Genomic DNA, 22,995 nt, shown 5'->3' with positions numbered 1-22,995 from the left:
CTCCAGCACCTCTTTACTCCCCCACATTCACCAGACGGTCCATAACATCATGTGCAGCCAGCCAAGCTGCGGGTCCTCAGTAGTGCAGGGAGATGAGCTTCCGCATCCATCTATGAAACAATGGACTCTGGTTCCTTCGGGGCCCATTCTCTCTTCTGAACTTACTGCCAAAGAGCAAATCCTTTACCTGGGTCTAGTGGAAATTAACATGCCCAAGCGCCTGGGCCATCGTGTCCCCAGACATGCAACCAGGAATATTCAAGATGAACCAAACGTGGGAGAGAAGCTCTCATCAGTCCACATACTGGGTCCTTCCTAAATAAGGTATGTCGACAGATTGTATTATCCGTCCCGCAGTGCGTTCTTCAAAAATGACAATCTGCAGAAGAGAGGCATATATAAAGTTCCTTCATACAAAGGCTGAGTGACTTTAAATATTTTTAGGAGGAAAAGGCATACAATCACAGCAGGGGAAGGAAGCATCATTTAAAGAGATCAATCAATATGCATCTGAACAGTAACTGTGATTCTTCTTCAGCATCACACGATGCAGAAAATGAACGAGCATCAAATCAGGTTTGTCTTCATTTTGAACTTGATGCACTGCTTTGAAGTTTATCTACCATCCTCGTCATGTCTTAATGGTTGTCAGAGCCATAGTCAGCTTTAGAGCAGCACCTTCCCTAATTTTCACAGATCTTAGGAGATAACGCTCTCCTTCCTCTCTCTTGTGCTGGTTTTCAGCTAAAGATAGGTAATTAATGTACTGTATATGTCTAGCTCCGTGGGGCATGAGTCAGAGCAGGATCTTTAATAATACAAACAAGCAAAGAGAAATCCCACCAAAGCCTCTCACCTCATTGCTCCCTTTCCATAACCAGGGGCCAGGAAGGTAGAGTGTTTCCTGAGGTCCAATTTTCCAGTAGCGGCCCAGGTTCTGACCATTGACAAACACAACTCCTTTTTCCCAGCCCTAGAATCAAGACAGTACACAGAATTACTGATGCAGCCATATTGCCTAGTTAGCATCCCCACAGGAAACTAAGTCTACTTTCACACTTGCAGTCTTTCAGGCCACTTTCTGCAGGTTTTCTGCTTGCTTTCCCTGTGCAATTCCCAGAAGCTATCAACATTTAAGTAAGCCCCGTTGAACAGGAGTTATGCTTAATGTACTAATTAAAAGGACACGGCTTTCAAAAATGTGCAATTCGTGATTCATGCTTGTCCAGGAAACTTCATCCTTTTGAATAGACACATCTTTTTTTCTTCCCAAGCATAGAATATCTCCTCTCACCTATTTCCCAGGTGACAGAAATACTGTATTGCTAGTGACTAGCATAATTTACAACAAAGCATAACTGGAAAAGTGAGCAGTACAATAATGATTGGCATGAACCTTGGCTCTATGGGAGCGAAATCCGAGGAGGAAGTTTAATAATACTTAATATCTCATCTTAAGTTCTTTGCAAGAGCAGCAATCTTCCATAGAAGGAAGATGTGAACACTAAGTCTCATGCTCTGTCTACAAAGAAGTGACTCTTTCCATGTCACATTGAGGAGGTAGGGATAAAACTAGCGTCTCCTTTATTTTTTGTGCCCATCACTCCTCTGCAACTAGAAAAGAAATAGCATTTGTATGTCAATAAAAAAAATTAACTGTTCATTAGCAGCTCTGCAGGGTCAGTACTGCACATATTTTCTCATCAGGACCACTACAGACTGAACAGAATTACCTGCCATTTTGAGAAGACTTCTACACCCTCTAAATAATTCTCTTTCTCCAAGGTCAGAAGACAACTACAAAACTACAGACTACAAGACAGAGCTCAAAGCTATTACACAAGTGTCTCTCTAACCAGCTTTTTAGAAATCTTGATCGAGAAAAAATAGGGGGGGACAGAAAAATAGGACTTGCCTGTAGCTTCAAGAAAGTGTCCTGTGGCTGATGCTCTATCCACAGCCTTCCGCGAAAAAAAGCCGGACCAACAAAGTAATCTGGGACTGCACTCCATCCAGCAACATGTCTCAAGCTGTAAGAGAATGACCAAACACAGCAGGGAAGCACCAGGCAGCACTGAGAGACACAACACTGATCTCAAGATAATTTCAAACCGCTGCTTATAATGGCAAATGGATGTTGTTACAACAAGGTTGCTATTTCCTTGCACACCTGAAATGTCACGCAGTTGCTTTCTAGTGGTAGGGCCTAAAGGCCTAAAGGCCTATTCTTCATGCTGCAAAGGGATGATGTGTTTATCTCCTGTAAACGTTCAAGGCAAGCACCTAGCTTCTCTCTCCCCTCCACTTCAGATAAGTGTACTGGTGGTACATGCCTCAGTCTTCATTACCCTATGCTTGCCACATCACAGGCAGGCCAATTTCTGGTACAAGGAAAAGGATATATGGGGCTATCACCATTCTAATATTTTACAGCAATGTCAAAATCTCTGCTTTATGTTGGCTGATGAAGTGCCTATCCTCCTTCAGGTATGACAGTGCCATGGTGCAAGCTTTACATGCATGTGGCTTGCACAGGCTAAAGGAAAACCTGCAGAATTGACAGGATTCAAAACAGACATTCCTAGCCGTGTTCCTATCAAGAAACATGAACATATCCTTGCAAGTTTGCAGTAATGAGGGGCGATCTGGTGTTATTTCTCACCTGTGGCAACAGTTTGGGAGCAGGGGATGAACAGACGAGAAAATAAGGAGTGTAGAAGTGCCACAAAGCCTTGAGCTTCTGTCAGAACATCTTCCTCCTGACCCTTATGAACTGCATCTCTTGGATTCAGGGATGTTATTGATCCAGTGCAGCTTGACTGCTACTGAATTATTCAACTAAAAGCCTACGACAATTCCTTTCACAATACCATGCGCTGCATCCTCCTACGTAGTGACTGTAAGCTGACTGTGCTACCGGTCAATTGCCAGTAACTGACTAATCTTGCTCTTGCTTGGGCATGGCAGTTCACTTGCTTTAATGTTCCTTACGAGAAATATTCTTCTAAAACCCTGCAGTCAATGGTTATGCAAGTTACCCCATCAATAAGAATCCTTCAAGTAGCTTCCCCCAGCACCTGTTAAGATTGTCCTTGCAAGTTTCAAAATGTAGACTTTTTTTTCTTTTAAAAGCCATTGCAGTTTATCATGGCTTCTCTCTCCTTCCTACACAAAATGCGGGAGCTGTGATATCTTGGGGGATGCATGTGTGTTATTTTCTGGTATTAACAACATAACTGCAAACAGGCTCTCTAGATTGTGGCCAGAGTGCATCTGTTGCCTTAAACATTTGCTACGGTTTTCTAGATGTACTACAGAGGCTCCTTGACTTACCTCTGGTAGATTTCTTTTTCAGTCTTTCTTGAATTAAAGCAAAATAACTTAAAAGAGAGGAAGCCATCTGGACTTGTTAATGTACTATTAGTAGCTTCCTAGAATTAATCCGTCCCTTGCAAATTTGAATTACTAAATATATCAGCCATATTGCTAATTTCAAGAAAGACACAAACTTCTCCAACATGTGGGTGTGTTGGGACCCACCCCTTTGGGTAAGCCACCCCTTTAGGTAAGCTTTTACCTACCCGATCTAACCCTGCTGTACAGGCTGTGACGAAGTCTTTAAATCCTCCACAGCGGAAATACATTACACCCCTAAATAACGGTATGGATAAAGTGGCACCATTTTCTGCGCTATTTCAGGCAAAGGTATCAGCAAGGAACTTAGCAGCACAAAAATCCACCCACCTACTTTTACTTTGTGTTGCCTTTCTCATACATTTAACTGCTGCCTATTAGATTTTGTACTGCTGGTAAACAGTTGGTTTCAAATGAGGAAGAAAAAATTTTTAAATCCCACAAACCTTTTCATGAAGCCAGGTTTCATCTCCAAACTGTAAATCTTGAAGTTCCTCAAGGGGGTTTTATTCAAGAAGACGTCACCAATTAAGCCTGCAAGAGCAATGGGGGTAATGAAGAGTTGAAAAACAGCTAAAGCTGATAGATTTTCCTATTTGAATGCAAGGAACAGCAGGAGATGGAAAGCAGCCACATTCTGCAATGGAATTAGAGTCCATATGGTCCCATTGCTCATCCAGATCGAGTGGGGAACATTACTATACTTTGGCCTCTCCATTCTCTCCTTTGCTTCAACTCACCAAGCCGTTAAACACCCTCCAAGCAGAAAACATTGTTGGCACACGCAGCAGATGGGGTTTTGTTGTTGTTTGTTAGTTAGCTGTCCATGTATAGATTTTTTTTAAAGCAGTAGATCAGTTACTTCTTTAATAGACACAGCAAAATATAACATGGACAAGCACTAATGTCCAGTGCTGATCCAGTGCTTTTCATCCAAGGATCTTAAGACACCTTAATAAGTAATTTAGCTTTAGCACTCTCTTGTTAGATATTCTCCACGTAGCAGGCAAAGTCTGGGTCCTCATCCAGCCTCCTAATTACAGAACTGCCGTTGAGACTGCCTAAGCAGCGCAGAGGCTTTATGCACCTCTTCTGCAGTAAAATAAAATTAGTAGAGTCACGTGCCTAACTCCATTAGTCTATTTTGTATAGTTTTTGCACACAGTTCCCCACTAAAATAGAATCCTGGGGTTTCAACCACTTCCAGCTCCACAACTGTGTGTGATAAGACTCAAACATTTTAGTAAATTATGCTCAACAGGATGCAATTCATTCCTCCTGATACTGTGTGAGTTTTTAAATGTTGTGATCCTCCAATATCAAACCCCCAGGGGAAAACACAGATTTAAAAAGGTGTTTTCCTTCTCTCCCTGTGAAGTAACATGCTCACAGAGCAAGAGAAAGGGTACCCTAACATCACCTAACAAATCTAGAGCAGAATACAATTCGTTGATGGCCTTGGGTTTAGTTGTACCCCTATAAAATAAGAAACCTTAATGCAAGCCATCAAGCACTACTTTTCAGCTATGATCACTCCAGACAGGGGGTGATGAACTGTGTTTTTTAACAAGTTCCCTCTGTCATACCATTTCCCACCAACTCCCAGATGGTAGTCTTGGCTAGCACTATGATAGCTATATTGGGTCTTCAGTTTGGTTCTGTGTAAAGCATACAAGAAAGTTCTACAGTGTTTAAACTGAGAGAACTAACTAGGACAGTTTGAGAACAAAGAACTTATTTTACCTTTCCTCTGTTCATTCAATGCCAGGCCATAATTGACACGACCGCGGTTCTCTACCAAGAGTCTTAGCTGCCTGAATCCCTGTAAAAAAAAAAAAAAAAAAGGAAGAGCATCAGCTGGACCAGTGCGCAGCATGTGCTGTATCAGACATAATGCTTGGTTAACAGAGGTCAGTAGAGGTGTTTAAGAGGGAAGGTGGCACCAATAACTTTGGCATTTGCAATTTATCTGTTTACTTCAAAGTTCTGGATTATGTGACAGAACAGTATCCCCATATCTTTCAGCTACTGCAAATAATTATGCCACTGAGGAAGTCTAGGCCTTTTCATAAAAGTTTTCTTTTTTTTGTGTTGAATTTTTAAGTACCATTTTGATATCACCCACAGAGCCAGAAATGGAGTTTGACATAGCACAGGCTTATGTCACATAGCTCTCCCACAAGTCATACGAACAACTAGTATATCCGCCCACTCACCTACTCCTAGGAGCCATGCACAGCTCTGGGACATGCATTCAATCAATAAACTTAGTCTCACTGCCAACTTCTGCCAGGGTAAGACTATTCTCAGAGCTAAAGAGAAACATTCCCCCTCATTTCATTTAAGACCCAAAAGGTGCAAAAGCCTCCAAACCCCCTTAAAACCTGCTTTGTGCTAAGGAAGATGAAGCCTACACGGAATTAATCTGCACAAACAGGGTACCAGTACTCAATGTCTACAGCTGTGGGTGTGGCAGGTAGGCTGGCAAATTTTGTGCAGCAAGGACTACAATGACTTGAATTTTCTCCATGGAAAAGTATTCAAAACCCACTTCTCAATCACAAATAGTAACTTGGCAGTGAAATCACACTGTATTTCATTAGTGAAATAGTGTCTAATTAGGGTACAACAACTGTTCCCTGTGTCAGCTAGTTAAATGGATTAGGTGGGAGATGCCCTCTTGAGAGCTATGCCTCTGTGGCAGTCTTGGTTCTGTTATCCACAGACTATTGCTGTGAGCAATCTCCAATTACTTACCTGTCCTTCAGGAAGGGAGAGCTCCACTGTGTTGTAGTCCAGCTCACCAACATACATGGTGTTAACAAACACCTGCAGAACAGAGCACAAGACAAGAGAGCAACTTCTCATCAATTACACTATAATCATGTGTTGCAGAGGTTACTGAAGTTGTATTTGGGAAGGAAATTGTCTCTGCTTGAAACTAGAACTTAGCATCTGTAATTGTTGTCACTGATTCAGTCTAGATGGGAGGAAAAAAATCACAGCATTTCTCAGAACATTCAATATGCTGATGTTTAAAGATATTACAAGTTTTAGTAGACTGGAACCTCAAGCTGATTCATAAATTATAAGGATTGAGGCTTAGCTGAGAATTGAAAAGAGCGCATCATACTTCTAATCTAAAACTTTACATTTTCCTTCATGGTTGACCCATTTCACGCCTAGCTGCCTAGACCAAAGCATTTACACCTGACTGAAGTTAGTTACAGTTGCCCTCTGCTCCTTACCTGTGCTCGGTCACGGATGTGGTCCCTTGAATGAAGATGTCCACCACCAAATATGACAGTCTCATAGAGCACATATCCATACGACTGTCCACTGCTATCATTTAGATGCAGATTCTCCATGTTAATAGGAAACTCTGACTTAATGGGCTGCAAAGGAGAAAAAAATTTAATGGCAGAAGTGGCCTCTCAGCATTGACAGGCCACATAGAGGCAATTCATTTAAGATAGATGTTCCACTCTGCCACAGGTTACATTTACCCTGTAAGCCTCCAGAGGTCTGTTCCAACCTGAACTACCTTATGGCTCTATGAAAGCTACAGCAATGAAGACAAGGTACCAGAAAAGGGAGCCAAGGACTTGTAAAACTGGAATTCCAAGAGAACAGAAGTAGCAGTAAAAAAGGTGAGATAAAAGATTTGCCTCTTTTGCGTATCCTTCACAAAACATTCCCCAACTTTATCCCCATGGGATAACAAGCCAGTGCACTGAATTGCCTTTTCCACCTAAGAGGCGATGCCTTCTAGTACTGAGATGCATTAAAATTGGTAGTACTACCTGTAAAAGAGATGGTAACACATCCCAGAGAGAGATATATTGATGCAACAGAATTGCACCATATGATGCCTTGCTTTCAATCATGGGAGGAAGAGGAAGAGGCTGGCCTGTGATGCAAAAAGAAAGAGAAAGATGGAACAACTATTTCAGATGCAAAAAGCCAACACAGATTTAAGGCCTGTCCAGACCTCCTTTGGTCCTCCCTCCCATCTTTTGGAAGAAGCACCCAGCCAGTCAACCAAGCAGAGTCACAGGGCTCCAGCAGAAGGGCCAGTTTAATTTTAAGACTCCAATTTAACACTGTAGGTAGAACAGTATTTTGGTTCTTGGATTTATAATTACCAATGATCATGCTGAAGAGTTGTCGGAGCTTGAAAAATTTGGATGTGTAGTCTCCAGCCTCTGTCAGCACAGCATCATAATCTGAAAAAGGAGCACGTGTTTTAAAAAACATACAGCAGCTCTGGGACAGCCTTCATGTACGCCGTCATCAAAGAAGCAAAAGCCCAAGACACAATTTTCTTGGCACTGCCTATATTACAGAAACCTGTACACTTTTATCTGTGTGAATGTAGCTAGACAACCAAAGAGTTGCTTAATTTGGAGAAGAGCCACTCACCGAGGAGCAGCATACTTTTAGAGATCTAATTTGCACATACCCAGAATTTCACACAGGATAAAGTCAACAATTAACAATTTTAACAAAGGGCTGTTGGGATGAAAAGAGCTTTACAGTACAATTTGACTTGGTAAAATTAAAAAACAGAACTGTATCTTGGTTCACTATCCTTCCCTAGAAAGAAGGGCCAGCATGGAGATAATATGAAGCAGTCATCATCTGCAACTTCTATTCCCAGTTCAGAATGAGGGGATCCTCCACATCCTGGAATGGGTCTGGAAACAGGAAACACTAATGTAAGCCCCCTTTTAAACAGGCATCTGCTTCTGAGCTATGTTCCAATTCGTCTCTCCATGACAAAGCGGTTATACTGATCATTTCTCAATGCTTCTGTCAACGGTAGCTAGCCCAAAGGGTAGCCTGAGCTGCGCTCTCTTAACAGGTGCATGGGCAAGGCAGTGAAAGAAAACTCACCGTAACTGGTGACATCTGACTTGTATTCATCAGCCTCCAACGCACCATTCATGAAGCCAAAGTTGGTGCCTCCATGAAACATGTAGAGATTGATGGATGCTCCTAATTTGAGGATGCTTGCTACAGTATTCACCATTTCTGTAAAGGAAGGGCAGTGCCAGGAAGGCCACAGACCAAGAAGCTAGGCTAACACTCTTCCAGTAATTCAAAGTAGACACAAACATTCTGGTCCTTGTCAGTCAGTCACGCCTGTGTAATTACAGCGATTTGTATTGTGATTTGTATTTTGCCCTTGGTAAGGGCAGCAAGTCTATTGACATACTGGGACATATTAATACATTCAAATATACCTCTCCTATAGGTGAAAAGGGGTACGCTCATGTACTTGAGCAGGAATTTTGCTTTGTAAGGACTACTCTATCACTCCTAAACTCAACACGCCAATGACCCAATTACAAAGACAACTGCAGGCAGATGAGAGTGTCATTAAAATAGTCTTATATAGCTCTGTTTTCACTATACTTTAGATGCCCTGGAGGTTCTGGGTTTGGGTTTTTTAGTACTACTCACCCTTCCAAATGAGTTTTTAAACTAGAAAAAAACTGATACTTTTCAGAAGATGCTATACTTGCAAGAGGCTTAAGTTCACCATATTCCCACAAATGGTGAAATAATCCTCTCTTAATGAGGACTGTTTATTCATTAGACGAGTAATATCATTATGATGGAGGTTTCACACAACTTGTGACATTTTTACAAAATACAAATAAAGTCTTCACAGGACTTCGATTACCTCGGGAGGTGAAAGAGATGATTTAAACCACTGGGCTGCATTTTTAAAATCAACATAGAGTAGCACGAGGCCTTAGGACACATTGACACTAACATCTTAAGATGATTGGCTCTCTGCACACCCCTTAGAGTCCCTCTTCAAGGAACAGAATTTAAAAAAAAAAAAAAAAAAGCTGCTCTTTACTAACGCTGCTAAAGAAAATCCAAGACACAGCAATGTGACCCACTGACTGAAAGATTACTCATTTAGAAAGACTCACAGAAAGCAAAGGTTATAGCAGGACAGAAAATTTGAATAAACTGTATGTCATTTTTCCGTGATTGTTTGCCGAGCAATAAACCCTGCTATCTACAAGAACAGTATATGGTGCTCACCGTCTGCATCAAAGACATAGTGAGGACCTCCCCAGTTATCAAACCATCCAGTCCAATACTCCATCACCATCTTTGGCTGATCTCTCTGTATCAAAACAAAAACAAAGGGTTAAAATGGACGCAGAGCAGTGTTTGCACTCATCCCTATTTTCTAGAGAAGCATTGTTCAAGTGCAGTTTGGCGACATGGTTTACAAGAGTGTCTTCTTCTCAAGCTGGCATAAAAAAATAGCAGCCAAGGAGCTCGGAACGAGTGAGGAACAAGATGCTATGGGCCAGCAATGCCCAGAACAGGCAGGCAAAGCAGAGAAGTAGTCTGCTAGGCATAAAACAAAAGCCATGGCACACAATAAGGTGATACCAAACAGTTCTGAATATTGTTGTTCAGTGGAACTGTAGCAAAAAGACAAACCAACTGTCACTGTTTAGCTTCTGATAGAAATACACATTTATAAATGTCTGCTTACCAGCTACGCCACGGCCAGCTGAGAGTTTGCAGGTGCACTGCAGCCCATGCTTGCCAAGGTAGGAACAGCAGACCTTAGCGGCTTAATGCCTTTTTAATGCTGCATATGGTGTTAGCAGGAAAGAATTAGCCTTTGCAGGAATTAGGTCTTCATTAAAAAGGCTCTGCACACAGAGCAATTGCTTCCCATTTCTCACCGCTTGCCAGTTCCCTTAGCCCCTGTAGAATTCCACCCGGCCCCATCACACCGGACAGGACAACATGTGCTCAGCCTGGCTGGCACTCCCTCCTCATCGTATTTATTTCCAGTCAAGGTAATTTTGCCCTTTATTTGATAGGGTCTTTATCTGATGCCACATGAAATGGCCAAGGTAAGTGGCATTAAAGAAACTCGTGTTTCATTAGAAGAAAACAACTGTAGGTGCCTGTAATAATCCAATTGTTCCAGGTTCAGACCAGCTCTTGGAAATATGTTTCATCAATCAGTAAACTAGGCAAAAAAGGAGTTTTATCACCCTCTGGAATAAAAGGCCGTAACAAGGAAAAGATAACACAGCTTCATAATCCTTACAAATATGAATGACAGGCTTCCTATCTTGCAATTAGTTAAGTGTGACAAAGGAGGAGCTGCTTTTTATTGGGCCATGTTGCATTCAGTTGGTGGGGAAGGTGCCGCCTTCTGTCCATTTGCAGGGTTTGGGGAATTTTGGGAGACCTAAAGAACGTGAAAGCACATGCAGCAGAGTCTCTTTTGCCTGTGCAGGAAAAGAAAACAAATTAAAGTGATAGGATTCAGCATTCGGCAAGCCATGCAAGGTTTCCTTTCGCAGTCCAGGCAAAAGCCAAGGGAAGAGATCAGAAGAGAATTGATCACAGCCAGGGGCAGATGTCAGTTGTTCACATCTTTCCAGGATGACATTTGGAGCAAGCAGAGCAACAGTGAAAAAAGAGGACAGAGGGGATGCAAAGAGAGAGAGAGAACCTGTCACTAGAAAGCAAAACTTGTTATTCCCTCACTACTCCCTCAGCACACAATCAAGATACTTTTCGCATCAAGTGTTCATTAGGCAATTCCCTACTCCTGATTCACATCTCCAACAGCACAGGGGCTTAAAGACACTGAAGCGACGCACTAAATTTGAATACTTTTCTGCAGCGAGCACTGTTAAATGCCAGGTAGGCTGGGCTGCTGAGGTGGCAGGAAGAGCCTGGGACTGTGCTGTGTGGAAGGTGTTTTGTGAAGCTGCTATGGAAGCGTATCTGAAATCAAAGTGTTCCTCCGAACAGTTTTGCTGCAGGTCCTAGCAGAAATAGGACCAAATGCCTAGTGGAGCCAATACTCTCTTCTGCACAGCATGCCATTAATACAACTTTACATATCTACACTGAATATGAGGTATTGGAGATGACGGAAACACCCATCACAGTGACCCTGAAAGAACTGCAGTAGATCAGTACCCAGCATTTGAAGACTACAATTTTCAAACATGCTCTTGATGGCATCCACAGTATCAGGGTAAAAAAGTTTGGGAAAAAGACGACTGAACTTCAAGAGAGAGGTCTGACAATTGCAAAGTAGGATGCTACTGGGTGTCAACACTTGAAATTGTGAAGCAACCTAACCCCTAACAGCTAAGCACAGGACACAGGGCACAGATGAATGGAAAGCCTTTAAGACGGTGCTGCATAAAAGCATACTTAAAACCTTCACTCTCCAGAGAAATCATTGAAAGTATTTTCACTGATTCCAGAAGGATTTGACCTAATAAGAAGGAAGCCCAAACATTTGTCCCAAAAAAACCCCAAACCACACACAAAACCGAAAGATACTATCAGTGCTTCATTTCTAATGCTGTCCTGGAAAACCTAGGTGAAGAAAGTTTTTCTGCATCTTACCTGTACTGTGTCCAGATATTTCAGTAGCCCAGGTTCCAGTTTCTGAAAGTTAACAGTGGCCAGTGCTATTGGGAAAATAAGAAGTTTTTAGTAATTTAGACATGTACAAAATGCCTAGGAGATCATCTCCTTAGGCATCAGCCCAGCACAAGATCAGGGGGAACTGGCACATCTTCTGAACCACCAGTACAACCTCCTCAGAAATTTCCCATCAAAGTCTTCACTTAGTATGCAGAATCTAACTGGACTGCAGCACACAGTGGAATACTTGCAGGCCATCTTTTTAGCTCTAACGTTCAGAGATACTAGAAAGAGAGAGCATCAGAGCAGCTCACGGGGTGTCACAAGCTTTAATTAGAGGCTGTAAAGCACTTAGAGAGCCTCAGATAAAAGGTACCACATAAAGGCAAACTTATTATTAGAAAGTCGTATCTGGATGCCACACTGATCTCCCAGGCTTTAGCTGCAGGAATCACTACCTGGGCAGTATCTTAGAGCTTGTCATGTCTGTGGGGCTGGATGAGAGAAACCACAGCACAAGGGAACCAGATAGAAATTGTAGTTGGAAGACTTATTTGTGCTTCTGCCCTGTGCAGCATGGGGGAACCAGCAACTAGTTTATGTGTGCTGCATGTATAGCAGAAGTCCTTGCATGATCTTCAAGCATTGGAGTGGGAAGACCTGTCTGCAGGGCTGATGCATTAGAAGACACTAGTATCCCAGCCCCTGGTACACGTTTGAACCATTTTCATACTTTTCTAGCCCTCGGTGACACTGATCATATTTCTCCCAAGAAACTTTGAAAATGCAGGAGCAATGATATGATTCTGTATTAAAAATTGATTTCTTAGGAGACAGCTGGTATCAAATTCAGCCCAAGTTGTGTCAGACAGAGCACTTCAAACAGAATATTTACAGAAGCAAAAACTCACTTCTCACTATTTATACCTTGATTTTAATAGGCTGACCTATGTAGTGTGCTGAGCTGAAGAATTTGGCACAGGCAAAACCAGTGGGAGAACAAAATAAAACATGGATTTAGCATTGATGTAATATATTAGTTGGCAATTGTGAAGGTGAACATTCCCAATTCTGCTCTGCATGCAAATTAACAGCACACCATTGAAAATGGTGTAAAGATGCGGAGAACCAGTCCCCAAAGCCTTATTCATCCTCTCCACAGTAGGTAGCTTTCACATACACACAGCTTTCCACCATGGTGCTTCAGTCACAGTCTGGAGGGAATCCAGAGGGTTTTTTGTCACCCATGAGCTCCCAGAAGGGCTGTACCAGGTAGATTAGAGCCACCCAGCTTGGGATTCTTGCCACTGGCTGTGCCCGTGTGAAGGGAGAAGGATTGCAGGCGCTGCACAGGTACTCTGAGACTGACCAAGACTTTCTCCCTACAGCATTGGACATCTCACTATACCTATGAGGCATGAAGGGACCCACAACAACAAAAGCTTTCCCCCTCATGGCCCGAAAATGTGCTGCAGCCACTGAATAAGGGCTACAATGCTGAAGTCTCAGGTCCTTCTACAACAGTTTTCTCTGCAGAGCACCAGACTGACTGCTCCTGGCATTAACAGGAACCTACAAATGCTTCTGGGAAAGAAATCAGTATACCACAGATGAACAGAACAAACAAAATCACAGAATCACTGCATCAGTTTTCAATGCCAGTATGGAATCTTTTCTTTTCTTAACGCATTTCTACAGTGGATTTTGTTCTCCCCCCTTTAATGCTTTCATAACCACCTTGCTGCTATACTGCTTTGAGCCCTAGTTATTCCACACATCTGATTACTTGACATGTTGACTCTAATGAGCAGATTGTTATGACATCTAAGAGGCAAATTGGTATCAAAGAGTGCTCAGCATGCAACATACTGGAAAAGACAACTGCAAACAAGAATGAGCTCAGAGGCAGTAAACATTCCCACAGAAGATGGTGAGGGCTAGACAGGCATTTCCACACCAGCCGGCTGCATGTCAGCTTGCTGGCAGGGAGAGAGTGACTCTATGTGGTCAAGGCTGGAAACTGCTGCACACCAAAAAAACCCAATTGAGAAGACCACTGTACCGTTGGAAGACCCATGGACTTCAGAGTTATTGAATTTGTCCCTCTTGTACTGTCATATAAAAAGGAGAAAAAAAAAGGAGGGAAATGTCTTTTGCACTAATCATCTCCATGCCTGAGATTAGAAAATTAACTATTTACGACTGAGTGATGACAGGAGCACTCAAAGACTGCACCCTGCAAACACTTCATTCAGGGAAGCAATTACTACTCAGGCAGGCAACTGGCAAAAACCCAGGAGAGATCAGAGGCCAAGCACATAGCAAATCTCAGCTGAACTGGATCTGGAAATCTGAACATCAGTATCACACTATGCCCCAAACAGTCAGATGTAGGGCACAGTGAAACTCAAACAGCTGTACCTCCATTTTTTCACAGTGAAAAGCCGGAGGGGTGCTAAGCAGCATTTTTAAACACTTAATAGAATTACAGTTTTTAAAAGGGAAAGGGAAAATGGACACCCTTTTGTATTATGCACATCTGATACCCTCCTTTACCTACCTACCAAAGGCTATACACGCCAGAGCAAGCTTGATGAAGAAGACAGGGCTGCCCCGCAAACTACTGCTAAACTTCCAGGATGTTAGATTTCAGAATCTAATGATGGACTTTTTTCCTCTCTTTTTAATTGCAAAGCAGGTATCTTAAGAAGAAGTTATTACTATTAGTAGTTGCTGAGGTATTTGTTTGATATATATTCAAATGAAGAAATAAGTAGTATTTTCAGCCTTTTAATCTAGCAGAAACAACATCAAGAAATGCTAGGTGTTGCCATCTCTTGACTAACCTCATTGGGAAGTACAGATGCCCAATACCAGACAGAAGGCAGCAAAGTACTTAGTCTGCACACGCTTAATGTCCTTGAAGGCAAACTGTGTTACACCTTGAAAAAAACACTCTAAACCTTTCTGAGAAGGGACTGAGTTTGCTCTGTGTGTATACTATCCAGCTAAGGGGGTCCCTCCTCTGTGGCTGAAGCTCCTGCCACAAACAGAACAGAGGTAATGGGTGCAGCTTAGTGAACGAAGCCTACTGCTCTCACTCGAAGGCTACGTTTCATCAACCGCCCCAGGCAAAGAACACAGCCTTACCTTGCTCTCCTACAAGCACATACCTCCTTCCACTAAGCCAAATGACAGCCCGTTCTTGTTGTCTGAGGTCATTAGCAGTTCCACAATCCCTCTGTTTAACAGGGCCTAAATTAAAAAGAGGAAAAGCCATTGTGTTAACAGCCTGAGTTTAGTATTTGTCAGGATGTTAAAGCATTAAAGTACATTATTGCCTTCTCTGGGGATAGCTTGAAACTGGTAGTGGCTTGGTAAGAAATATTATTCCTGTGAAACCTCCCATTCCTCCTGAAGCTTCCCTGCCTACTTTTTCCAGCTTAAAAACAACTGAAAAATCTTATTTTGTTTTAGAAAGCTGGATCGGTTTCTCACTGATGCATCAAACTTCAGGATTTTACCTTCTTCTGAGATCAGTTTAATAAATAGCTGCCTTACATCAAAAGAGGGCTTCCGGTGGAAGAAGAAAAAGAAAAGCAGCTCACCCTTCCTGACTAGCAATGGAAGCTGAAAGGAGAAAATAGCTGGGTTGCCGGTGAATGCCATCACGGACAGCTCAGGTACCTGTGTTCTTGAATAGCCAAGTCTGAGTGAATTTACTGGTTCTTCAATATCACAACGCTGTATGAAATAGCACTCTAAGGTTTTTAAAATGCATATGCACACACAAGGCTCTTCCCATTAGGATTGTTCCCTTACAGGTTTTTTTTCACAGTGGCTGATGGTTGAAGGAGAGATTAGGAAATCCTAGTTGCAAATTAACCCCTCTTTTCACTGTACCTGCATTGGAAGTCACTCCTTCAGCTTCAAGGAGCTTTGAAAACAGGCCTTCAGTCTCTTAATTCTAAATGACTAGCTGTAAAATGGTGATAAAGACACATCAGCTCACACGGGAGTTACCCATGTCATGTGCACCAACTACTTAATGTCTGCTGGTGTTTAAAGAAACCTTTGCATATTGCACACCCTGTGCACACAGCGTGGACTTAAGCATCACACACAATCTACATCAGAGAAGCATTACAACACAGTTTAAAGACAAACCCAATTCAGACTTAAGACAACCTGGTCAGTTTATCAGCCTGTCATCACTAAATCGATACCTGCTGGTATCTGACAAAATTCAGCTATTGAGGGAACGGGGATTTCTAATGAATTTTACTAAGATAATTCTTTGAGCAGTGCGTTAATACTAAGTTTCTTCCCCTCCTTGTAAATATGAGTGCGAAATGGAGAAACAGCAGAGAGCTGCCACACATTGAAATGCATTACAGGATTTCAGGGTGCAGCAGAGAAACCAGGAATAGAATCAGCATCTGAGGCAGACACAGGTGTGTGTTAAGCTAATCCCAGTTCATGTACTGTGTGGGGAGGGAGGTGTCAATACACCCCTTCATGGCCTAGACGTTTTGGAAGGCAAAGGCAACTGCACCCAAAAGAATGAGAAAAGGACAGGGATTTCAGGTTTTGTGTGAGTTGTGGGGTTTTTTTAATGGGTATATTAATTCCAGGAAGACTGCAACATTGTCATGTATGCTAGATGCAGATGTGAATTAATCAACTCGCAGCATTCAACGCTCAAGGCCCAAACCAGAACAAAGACTAGGAGCTCTACCTCACATTAGATACCACTCCAACCAAAAAGGAAGTCCTGCAAATCCTGCTTTCCTACATTTTCATCTTTAACGGCTACAATATACTTCCTCAGATGTAAGTTGCACACAATATCAGAATATGATGAAACAGCACTGCAAAAATACACCCACAGGCCTGGCAAGGAAACACTATCTGTTCTGACAAGTCTGTGAAACATCACAAGCTCTTTCATCACTGAGATATGGAAAATGAAGCACTGAGTCGGCACACTGTTCAGACACAACAGAGTCTCTATGGGCTCTGAAAAGCCATTTGCTTATATGCTTGTCACTGGTGGGACATAGGGAGGGAAACTATGTAGATAAAACAGACAATTTTGACATTACCAGTTCAGATTGGCAATTAACTCTTTAATTTGTTCCTATATACACTTCATATTTAACCGTCTAAGTAATGTTAAATCACTCCACCAGATGGAGCTAGTGCAGGAGCAGGCACCACTCTACACAGATTAGGATTCCTGACACGCAATTTATTTGGTTGAAGAGCCTTCGTATACCTTGAGCAATAGGACAACCTGAGCCAGAGTTAACATCAGGGTGCTCAGGGCGAAGCTGGGGAACCCAAAGGGTTTCAGAAGGATCTGATAACGCTGTAGCAGGAGACCAGGGAACATACAATTTATAGCACTTACGCACACACCACTGGATGAGTAACATCTCTCACGTGCAGCAACATGTTTAAGCATTCTTTGAGAAGAAATTAAAGAACGAACCTTGTAAGACATACTGCAGATCTTGTTAGCTGTCTGCCTTGCAATTGTACTGGAGACAAATGAACAGGTCAGACTCATGTTAGATCCACCAGGATAACCTGGCCTCCTTGGGCACTGGCCAACACTTTATCATTCAGCTGAGAGGCAGGAGCCAGGGCACAGTCTAGCCTCCATTTGCCAAGGGTAAGGGAAACATTAGGCAAATCAATCTGCCTGATGCTGAGCTCCAGATTACACGAGCTTAGGTGTGTGCTGTTGGCTTGTTCACATAAACTTTCCTCCCAGGAAAGTCAACAAAGAGAAACCTTTCTCTAATGTCATCTAAGAGAAGCAAAACAGGACTAGCAGGAGACAGCTTTTTCCAAGACCAGCTATGTATTACAGATAACCCCCCATTTCCCTATCGTCCTCTACTCTGGAAGACATACGAACACAGGCTTATCAGCAGGCTTATCAGTATTAAGAGAGTCCTATACCATCTCTTCCACTCCAGGAAGAAACAACAAGGGAAATGCAGCTGGATTATGCAGTGATGCTTTCAAGGGTTTCTGAAGCCATGCTCAGAAGTTATTCAGAAGAAAGAAAATACTGTAAGGAAGGTGGTTTATGAGAGAGATTTACCACAGAAACAAGTAAATGTGCCAACATTACCATTTTAACATAGGTCATGTAGTTTGGGTCTTTGGCGTAGGAACCATATTCATTCTCCACTTGCACTGCAATGATGGGACCCCCTTTCTTGTACTGTTGGGAACAAAAGGGAGAAGTTGTTCACCATCATTTCTAATCAGAGGGATCAAAATCACAGTGGCACTGGCTTGCAGGAGAGATGCACGAGTCTCAGACAGACTCAGCTCCACCCTCTCATCCTCACAAAGTCTATGCGTAACCAAACAGCTAGATCTGGAGAGCTGGCACAGACAACTACAGTCCATACTGGTTCCTAAAGCAAAGCTGCTAGATTTGTTATTGCTTCAACCTGCTGCCGTTACACACAGCTCACACTCATCTGTGCAGACAGTCCCCACTTGTGGACAGAGAGGGTAATGGATTGTACTTGCCTGAAGAGGGACGACAATAGGCATTAGACGATCAAAATAGGAATCCACAGCTTCTGTGAAGCCCTTGTACGTTGTCCTCAATTGCATCTCTGGGTCTTGCAGTAGCCAGCTATAAGAAAAGCAGCAAACAGGAGACTGGAGTCTCCTGTCCAGTCACGGCTGCCAGAGGTAATACCACCCACCAACATCAAGTCACATTTGGGCAGGAATCATTGATTTTTCTGTGTCACTTGGTTAAGCCCACAGCACAGGTATGGACAATATCATGAGTCAGTGAATGACACCATGTGACACTCTCTACCACTCACACTTTTAAATTAATCCAGACTGCAACTGCCAAGCTGTTCCCCTTCTTTTTGTGCTGTGTTTTGGGCCTAAGCTCATTTCATTAACTTTCTCAGTAAGATTTCAAGGGCTAAACTTAACCTTGAATTACTCTGGAATTCCCTGATCCCCAAAGGCACTCTACAACCAAATGCTCCCTCATAAAACCCCAATCATTGCTCAAAACAAAGCTTCCAGTAATTGTTCTGATGGTTTCTACTGCTGATTTACAAGACTTAGTTCGCTGGTTTGGGGTTGACACAGAAAAGGGCGATTTAAGAGCAGAACAATGTAGTGCTGTAACAAGTTAAGCAGAGTGAGCTTGTACCTTCCTTGTCTCTGCAAAAGGAGGCATTAACTAACAGTGCTTCCAGAGGTCTGACAGACTCAACTCCTGTATGCTATATGCAGCTCAGTGGGCTTAGAAAATCATCACCTCTATCTGTAAAATGAGAATAGTACTGTTGCTCTTTATCAGAATCTTTTATCTGTCTGATAAAAAATACATGGGTGATGTGGCAACAAGTGACTTGTATATGCACTTCTCATAATCTAATGTAGAGCTAGCTACTGCCTCTGGTCACAAGTAACCATGCTCTTGTGAGTTAGTCCCTGACACGCCTTTGCTGTTGTGCACCTGAACTCTCCCATGCCAAAGGCAGGGAATTCTGAAAAATGAAAAGATTAAAAGAAATAATCCTCAAATTTTGTCAAGTATCTCCACTGAGGTTTATGCTCTGTGAAGGTAAAGAAAACAAGCGGTATGGAACCTGGTACTGATTCCACTGGTATCTAGTAACCAGGCAAGTCTCAATGCTGACGTATTCAACTCGGCTCTCAAAGCCTCTTACCAGCAAGCTGTGTGCTTTAGGAGAAAATACAAAAAAATACAAGAAAATACAACAGGAGGTTGGAAAAGTTATGGGTCTTTATTACTGCCAGCCATATAATACATATGTTCTAGTAGGCCTTTTAAAATGGACCTGACATGAAGCAAATTCTTACATCAAGCTGCAAATACTACTATTCCTATTATATAGAAAGTCAAGTTGCAACAGCAATAGAAGATGGGTTTCCCCAATTCTATTTTCTTGCTGTAATCATTATGCCATAACACAATTATTATTTTAAAGAATAACCACTCAAAAAAAAAATTCTGGTTCCAGGCTTACTATGTGTACTGCTTAGGAGAGCTCAATAACATAATGAGTATTCACCTGCTTTGGGGACACAGAAAATAAATATTCCCATCTAACAGCCAGCCCTTCTAAATCTTTGGAGGAAGCTCAACTGTATGATCAGGGCTTTTGGTTTGTTTTGGTGGAGTTTTTTCCACAGTCCCAAACGCTTGCCTCAACTGAACTATTTACACACTTACCTGGGCAGACCACCAAGGTCCCATTCAGAGCAGATATAAGGTCCAGGACGCAGAATCACCCACAGTCCATTTTTAGCTGCCAGTGAAAGGAAGGCCCTAGAGATCCAGAGAGCGTAATTATTGTCTGACTGCAGAATCCCCACTCCATGCACTCCTAACACACCAATCGCCATGAAATTTAGGTAGCAAAACCAGAAGAGAATTGCTTGATGAAGCAACTGTACTGGATTGTAAAGCTCTAAGTTCCAGGACTCCAGAAAGCAGGGAAAGGAATGAGAGTCTCCACTGCCTGACCAAGGTACAGGCTTCGCTGAGAAGACAGAGATGACATTTTCATCCAGAATCAACATGCACACCCTCCCCTCAGAACAGGAGTATTTAATAAAAGAGCTGTCTGTACCACATACTCTAGATCCAGGTTTCGACTGAAGTCAAACTTCCCTCTTTCTTGTTCATGAAGGTTCCACGGCACGTACCTGAAATGCAGAGTTAGGGCAGTGGAGGTGAATGGCTGAAAAGGGCACTGCACTTGTGAAGCACAGAAAAAAAAAGTATGCGCTCCCTTTGCTAGTCAGTAACAGATCCAGAGATTACTGCATATACACATTACAAAGTGTCTATTTACGTGTTATTTGTGCCTGCCTTTTATTTTTCTGACAAGTCCTTACTTTGTTGCCCTCTTTTCCTGTATTCTGCAGCTCTCTCACAACCATCAAATGTGGTCTCTTTCCAGGTATATCTTTCATTCTCCAAGCCAGAGCAATTCCAAAATCACAGCCGTGCTGAACGACCTCACCAGGTCAGCATTCAGAAGGCACTTTCCCAATATGTCTGATAAGACATCTGTTCCAGTTGGTATTTGAGGATACTGCAGTGTGCGATGGTTAAAGAAAACCTGAGTCCCCACTACTCTTTTGTGTGTCTTTTCTCGTAATAACAAGTCCAGAAAGACATTGTATGGCCCACTGGAATTAATGACAAAGTCCCACCAACTACTGTGGAAGAGGGGAGAGGCTGCAAGGTACACGTGACGGAGCCTAGGGAGTGAGGACACTTACGTCGTGAGGGTGTTTAAGCCACACGCTTTCATCTTAAGCATGCGGTCTTCCCAGTATTCCCTGGGGACTCGGAAATAGTGCATTGAACCTCCAAATATGCGGAAAGGCATGCCTTCCAGGAGGAACTGTGAGTTTTCTGTCTGCAAGCCTAGGGTCCTCCCCCATAATTGCAGAGGGATCAGCTCACTCCAGTTAAACCTAGAAGAGAGAGAGACATATGAGCATCCAGTCTCTAGTAAAGAAATCTGTCCCACTAAGAGAGGCTGCTCATTTCACCCTACCTGGCAGGATCAGCTCTGATCTTCATACTTCTTAAGTAAGCCATGCTCTTTGTCATTTAGAGCATATAGATTTTTCAGAAGATGATAAAACAGACAGAAGATCTGACCGAGATGTGTATTTAATATTCATTTCACTAGTGGCTTCCATCTTGAATGCCCCAAGCCACTCTGCCATACTCTACAACTGAAATGTGGCACTGCTCAGGCACAGATCATGAAACTGACTTGTTGAAAATACAACATGGGGAAGTTTTCACTCACGGTACTAGCAAACACTTTCATAATTTATGAAATTTAATATAATATCTCAGACATACGCTGGCTTATTTCCAGATCTTTGTTCCAGCAGCATTTCATTTCATTTTCGGCTACATTTCAGTATTGCTACCCTGAATGTCTTGTGGTCTCAGATGCCTTCCAACTCAATGCATGGGAAAAATAACGACCCCTCACTTGTTCACTGCGAATGGAGAACCTTTTCCTTAATTTAAAGAATCCTGGACTACCTTCATCACTCAGGAAAGATGAGGTCTGCTGTCATCACAAACTTACCTCTACCTGCATTACTGCTTAGATTAATTCCTTAATATGTTGTTTGCCAAAAGAACTGGAGCAAAGGAGATACCAGGTTTCAAAGCACTTACCAACTTCCATACTCATGCCATCACAGGCTCCATTTGAGTCAGTTCCTGAGTGCAAGAAACTACTTCCTATTGCCTTACATGGCTCCCCACTTCATTTTGGCTGAACCAAGAAAACATTTTATCAACTAGTTCGGATCCAGAGCAGTTACACTGCCTCCATCAGACCATCCCAGCTCCACAGTTCTGAATACACAAAAGAGTTAGACAATAGCAGCTTGTTCCTCTGAGACGTTAGCACAGCCAGATGCGAGGGATGAATTCCCATCTCAAGAAAGCAAGGGACCCACACATTGGAGAGAAATGTCACATTCGGAGAAGAGGGAAATACTTAAGCCTCTGGCTGTTTTCTAGTCTATGTGAAAAGCGGGTACTAGTGAGGTGAGGACTCCTCAGAACTCGCGGCTTACAGGGGTTGCTAACCAGGACCCTGCAGCAATTACCTGTCCTCTGACACAAGACAAGGAGACTACAAAGGAACTAAATCTAAGGCTTCCAGGATACTGCATGGGCTGGCTGACAAGCACAAGGGTACCTGTATAGCACAGCATTCTCACAGGGCTCTGAAACAACTGGCAGCAGGCATGGATAATACCTGGAAAAGGAAGTCTAGATTAGATATTCACTGCCTTCAGTCAATGAGCACTCACGTGCATTTATTGTCAAACATTTACAAGAAATATTGCTGAGCAAGGAGACGGTAATGAATCCCATTCAGAAGGTGGTGCAGTAATAGCAGAGCTTTTATGAAGGTAACACAGCTCAAAGGAGGAGAAATAAGCACAAAATATCCAGCTGCCATATTTAAAGGGTAACTGCCTGAATAGGAACAGGATCAAAAATGCCCATCTACACAGGAAATGAGAATGACAACATGAGGCTAGGAAACACTGGCATTG

General features: G+C 42.6%; 1 protein-coding gene across 1 annotated transcript; it reads right to left on the bottom strand.

Moving 5' to 3' along the window:
- Window positions 1-13: 13 nt before the first annotated feature.
- On the bottom strand, window positions 14-22,691 carry GLB1L2 (galactosidase, beta 1-like 2; the record flags this gene model as incomplete). Its single annotated transcript, XM_010297100.1, has 19 exons — window positions 14-379; window positions 857-973; window positions 1,916-2,030; window positions 3,861-3,948; window positions 5,158-5,236; window positions 6,172-6,243; window positions 6,663-6,809; window positions 7,218-7,324; window positions 7,560-7,640; window positions 8,311-8,448; window positions 9,478-9,562; window positions 11,839-11,903; window positions 15,033-15,114; window positions 18,005-18,097; window positions 18,415-18,523; window positions 20,117-20,212; window positions 20,524-20,592; window positions 21,175-21,372; window positions 22,632-22,691. Coding segments are annotated over 19 exons (1,888 nt in total), but the record flags the coding sequence as incomplete, so codon positions are not given.
- Window positions 22,692-22,995: the final 304 nt, after the last annotated feature.

Source organism: Phaethon lepturus, unplaced genomic scaffold (genome assembly GCF_000687285.1).
Source record: "Phaethon lepturus isolate BGI_N335 unplaced genomic scaffold, ASM68728v1 scaffold2771, whole genome shotgun sequence".
In the NCBI taxonomy this organism is placed as follows: domain Eukaryota; kingdom Metazoa; phylum Chordata; class Aves; order Phaethontiformes; family Phaethontidae; genus Phaethon; species Phaethon lepturus.
The sequence above is the reverse complement of the archived record's forward strand: the minus strand, read 5'-3'. Positions and strand labels throughout refer to the sequence as shown.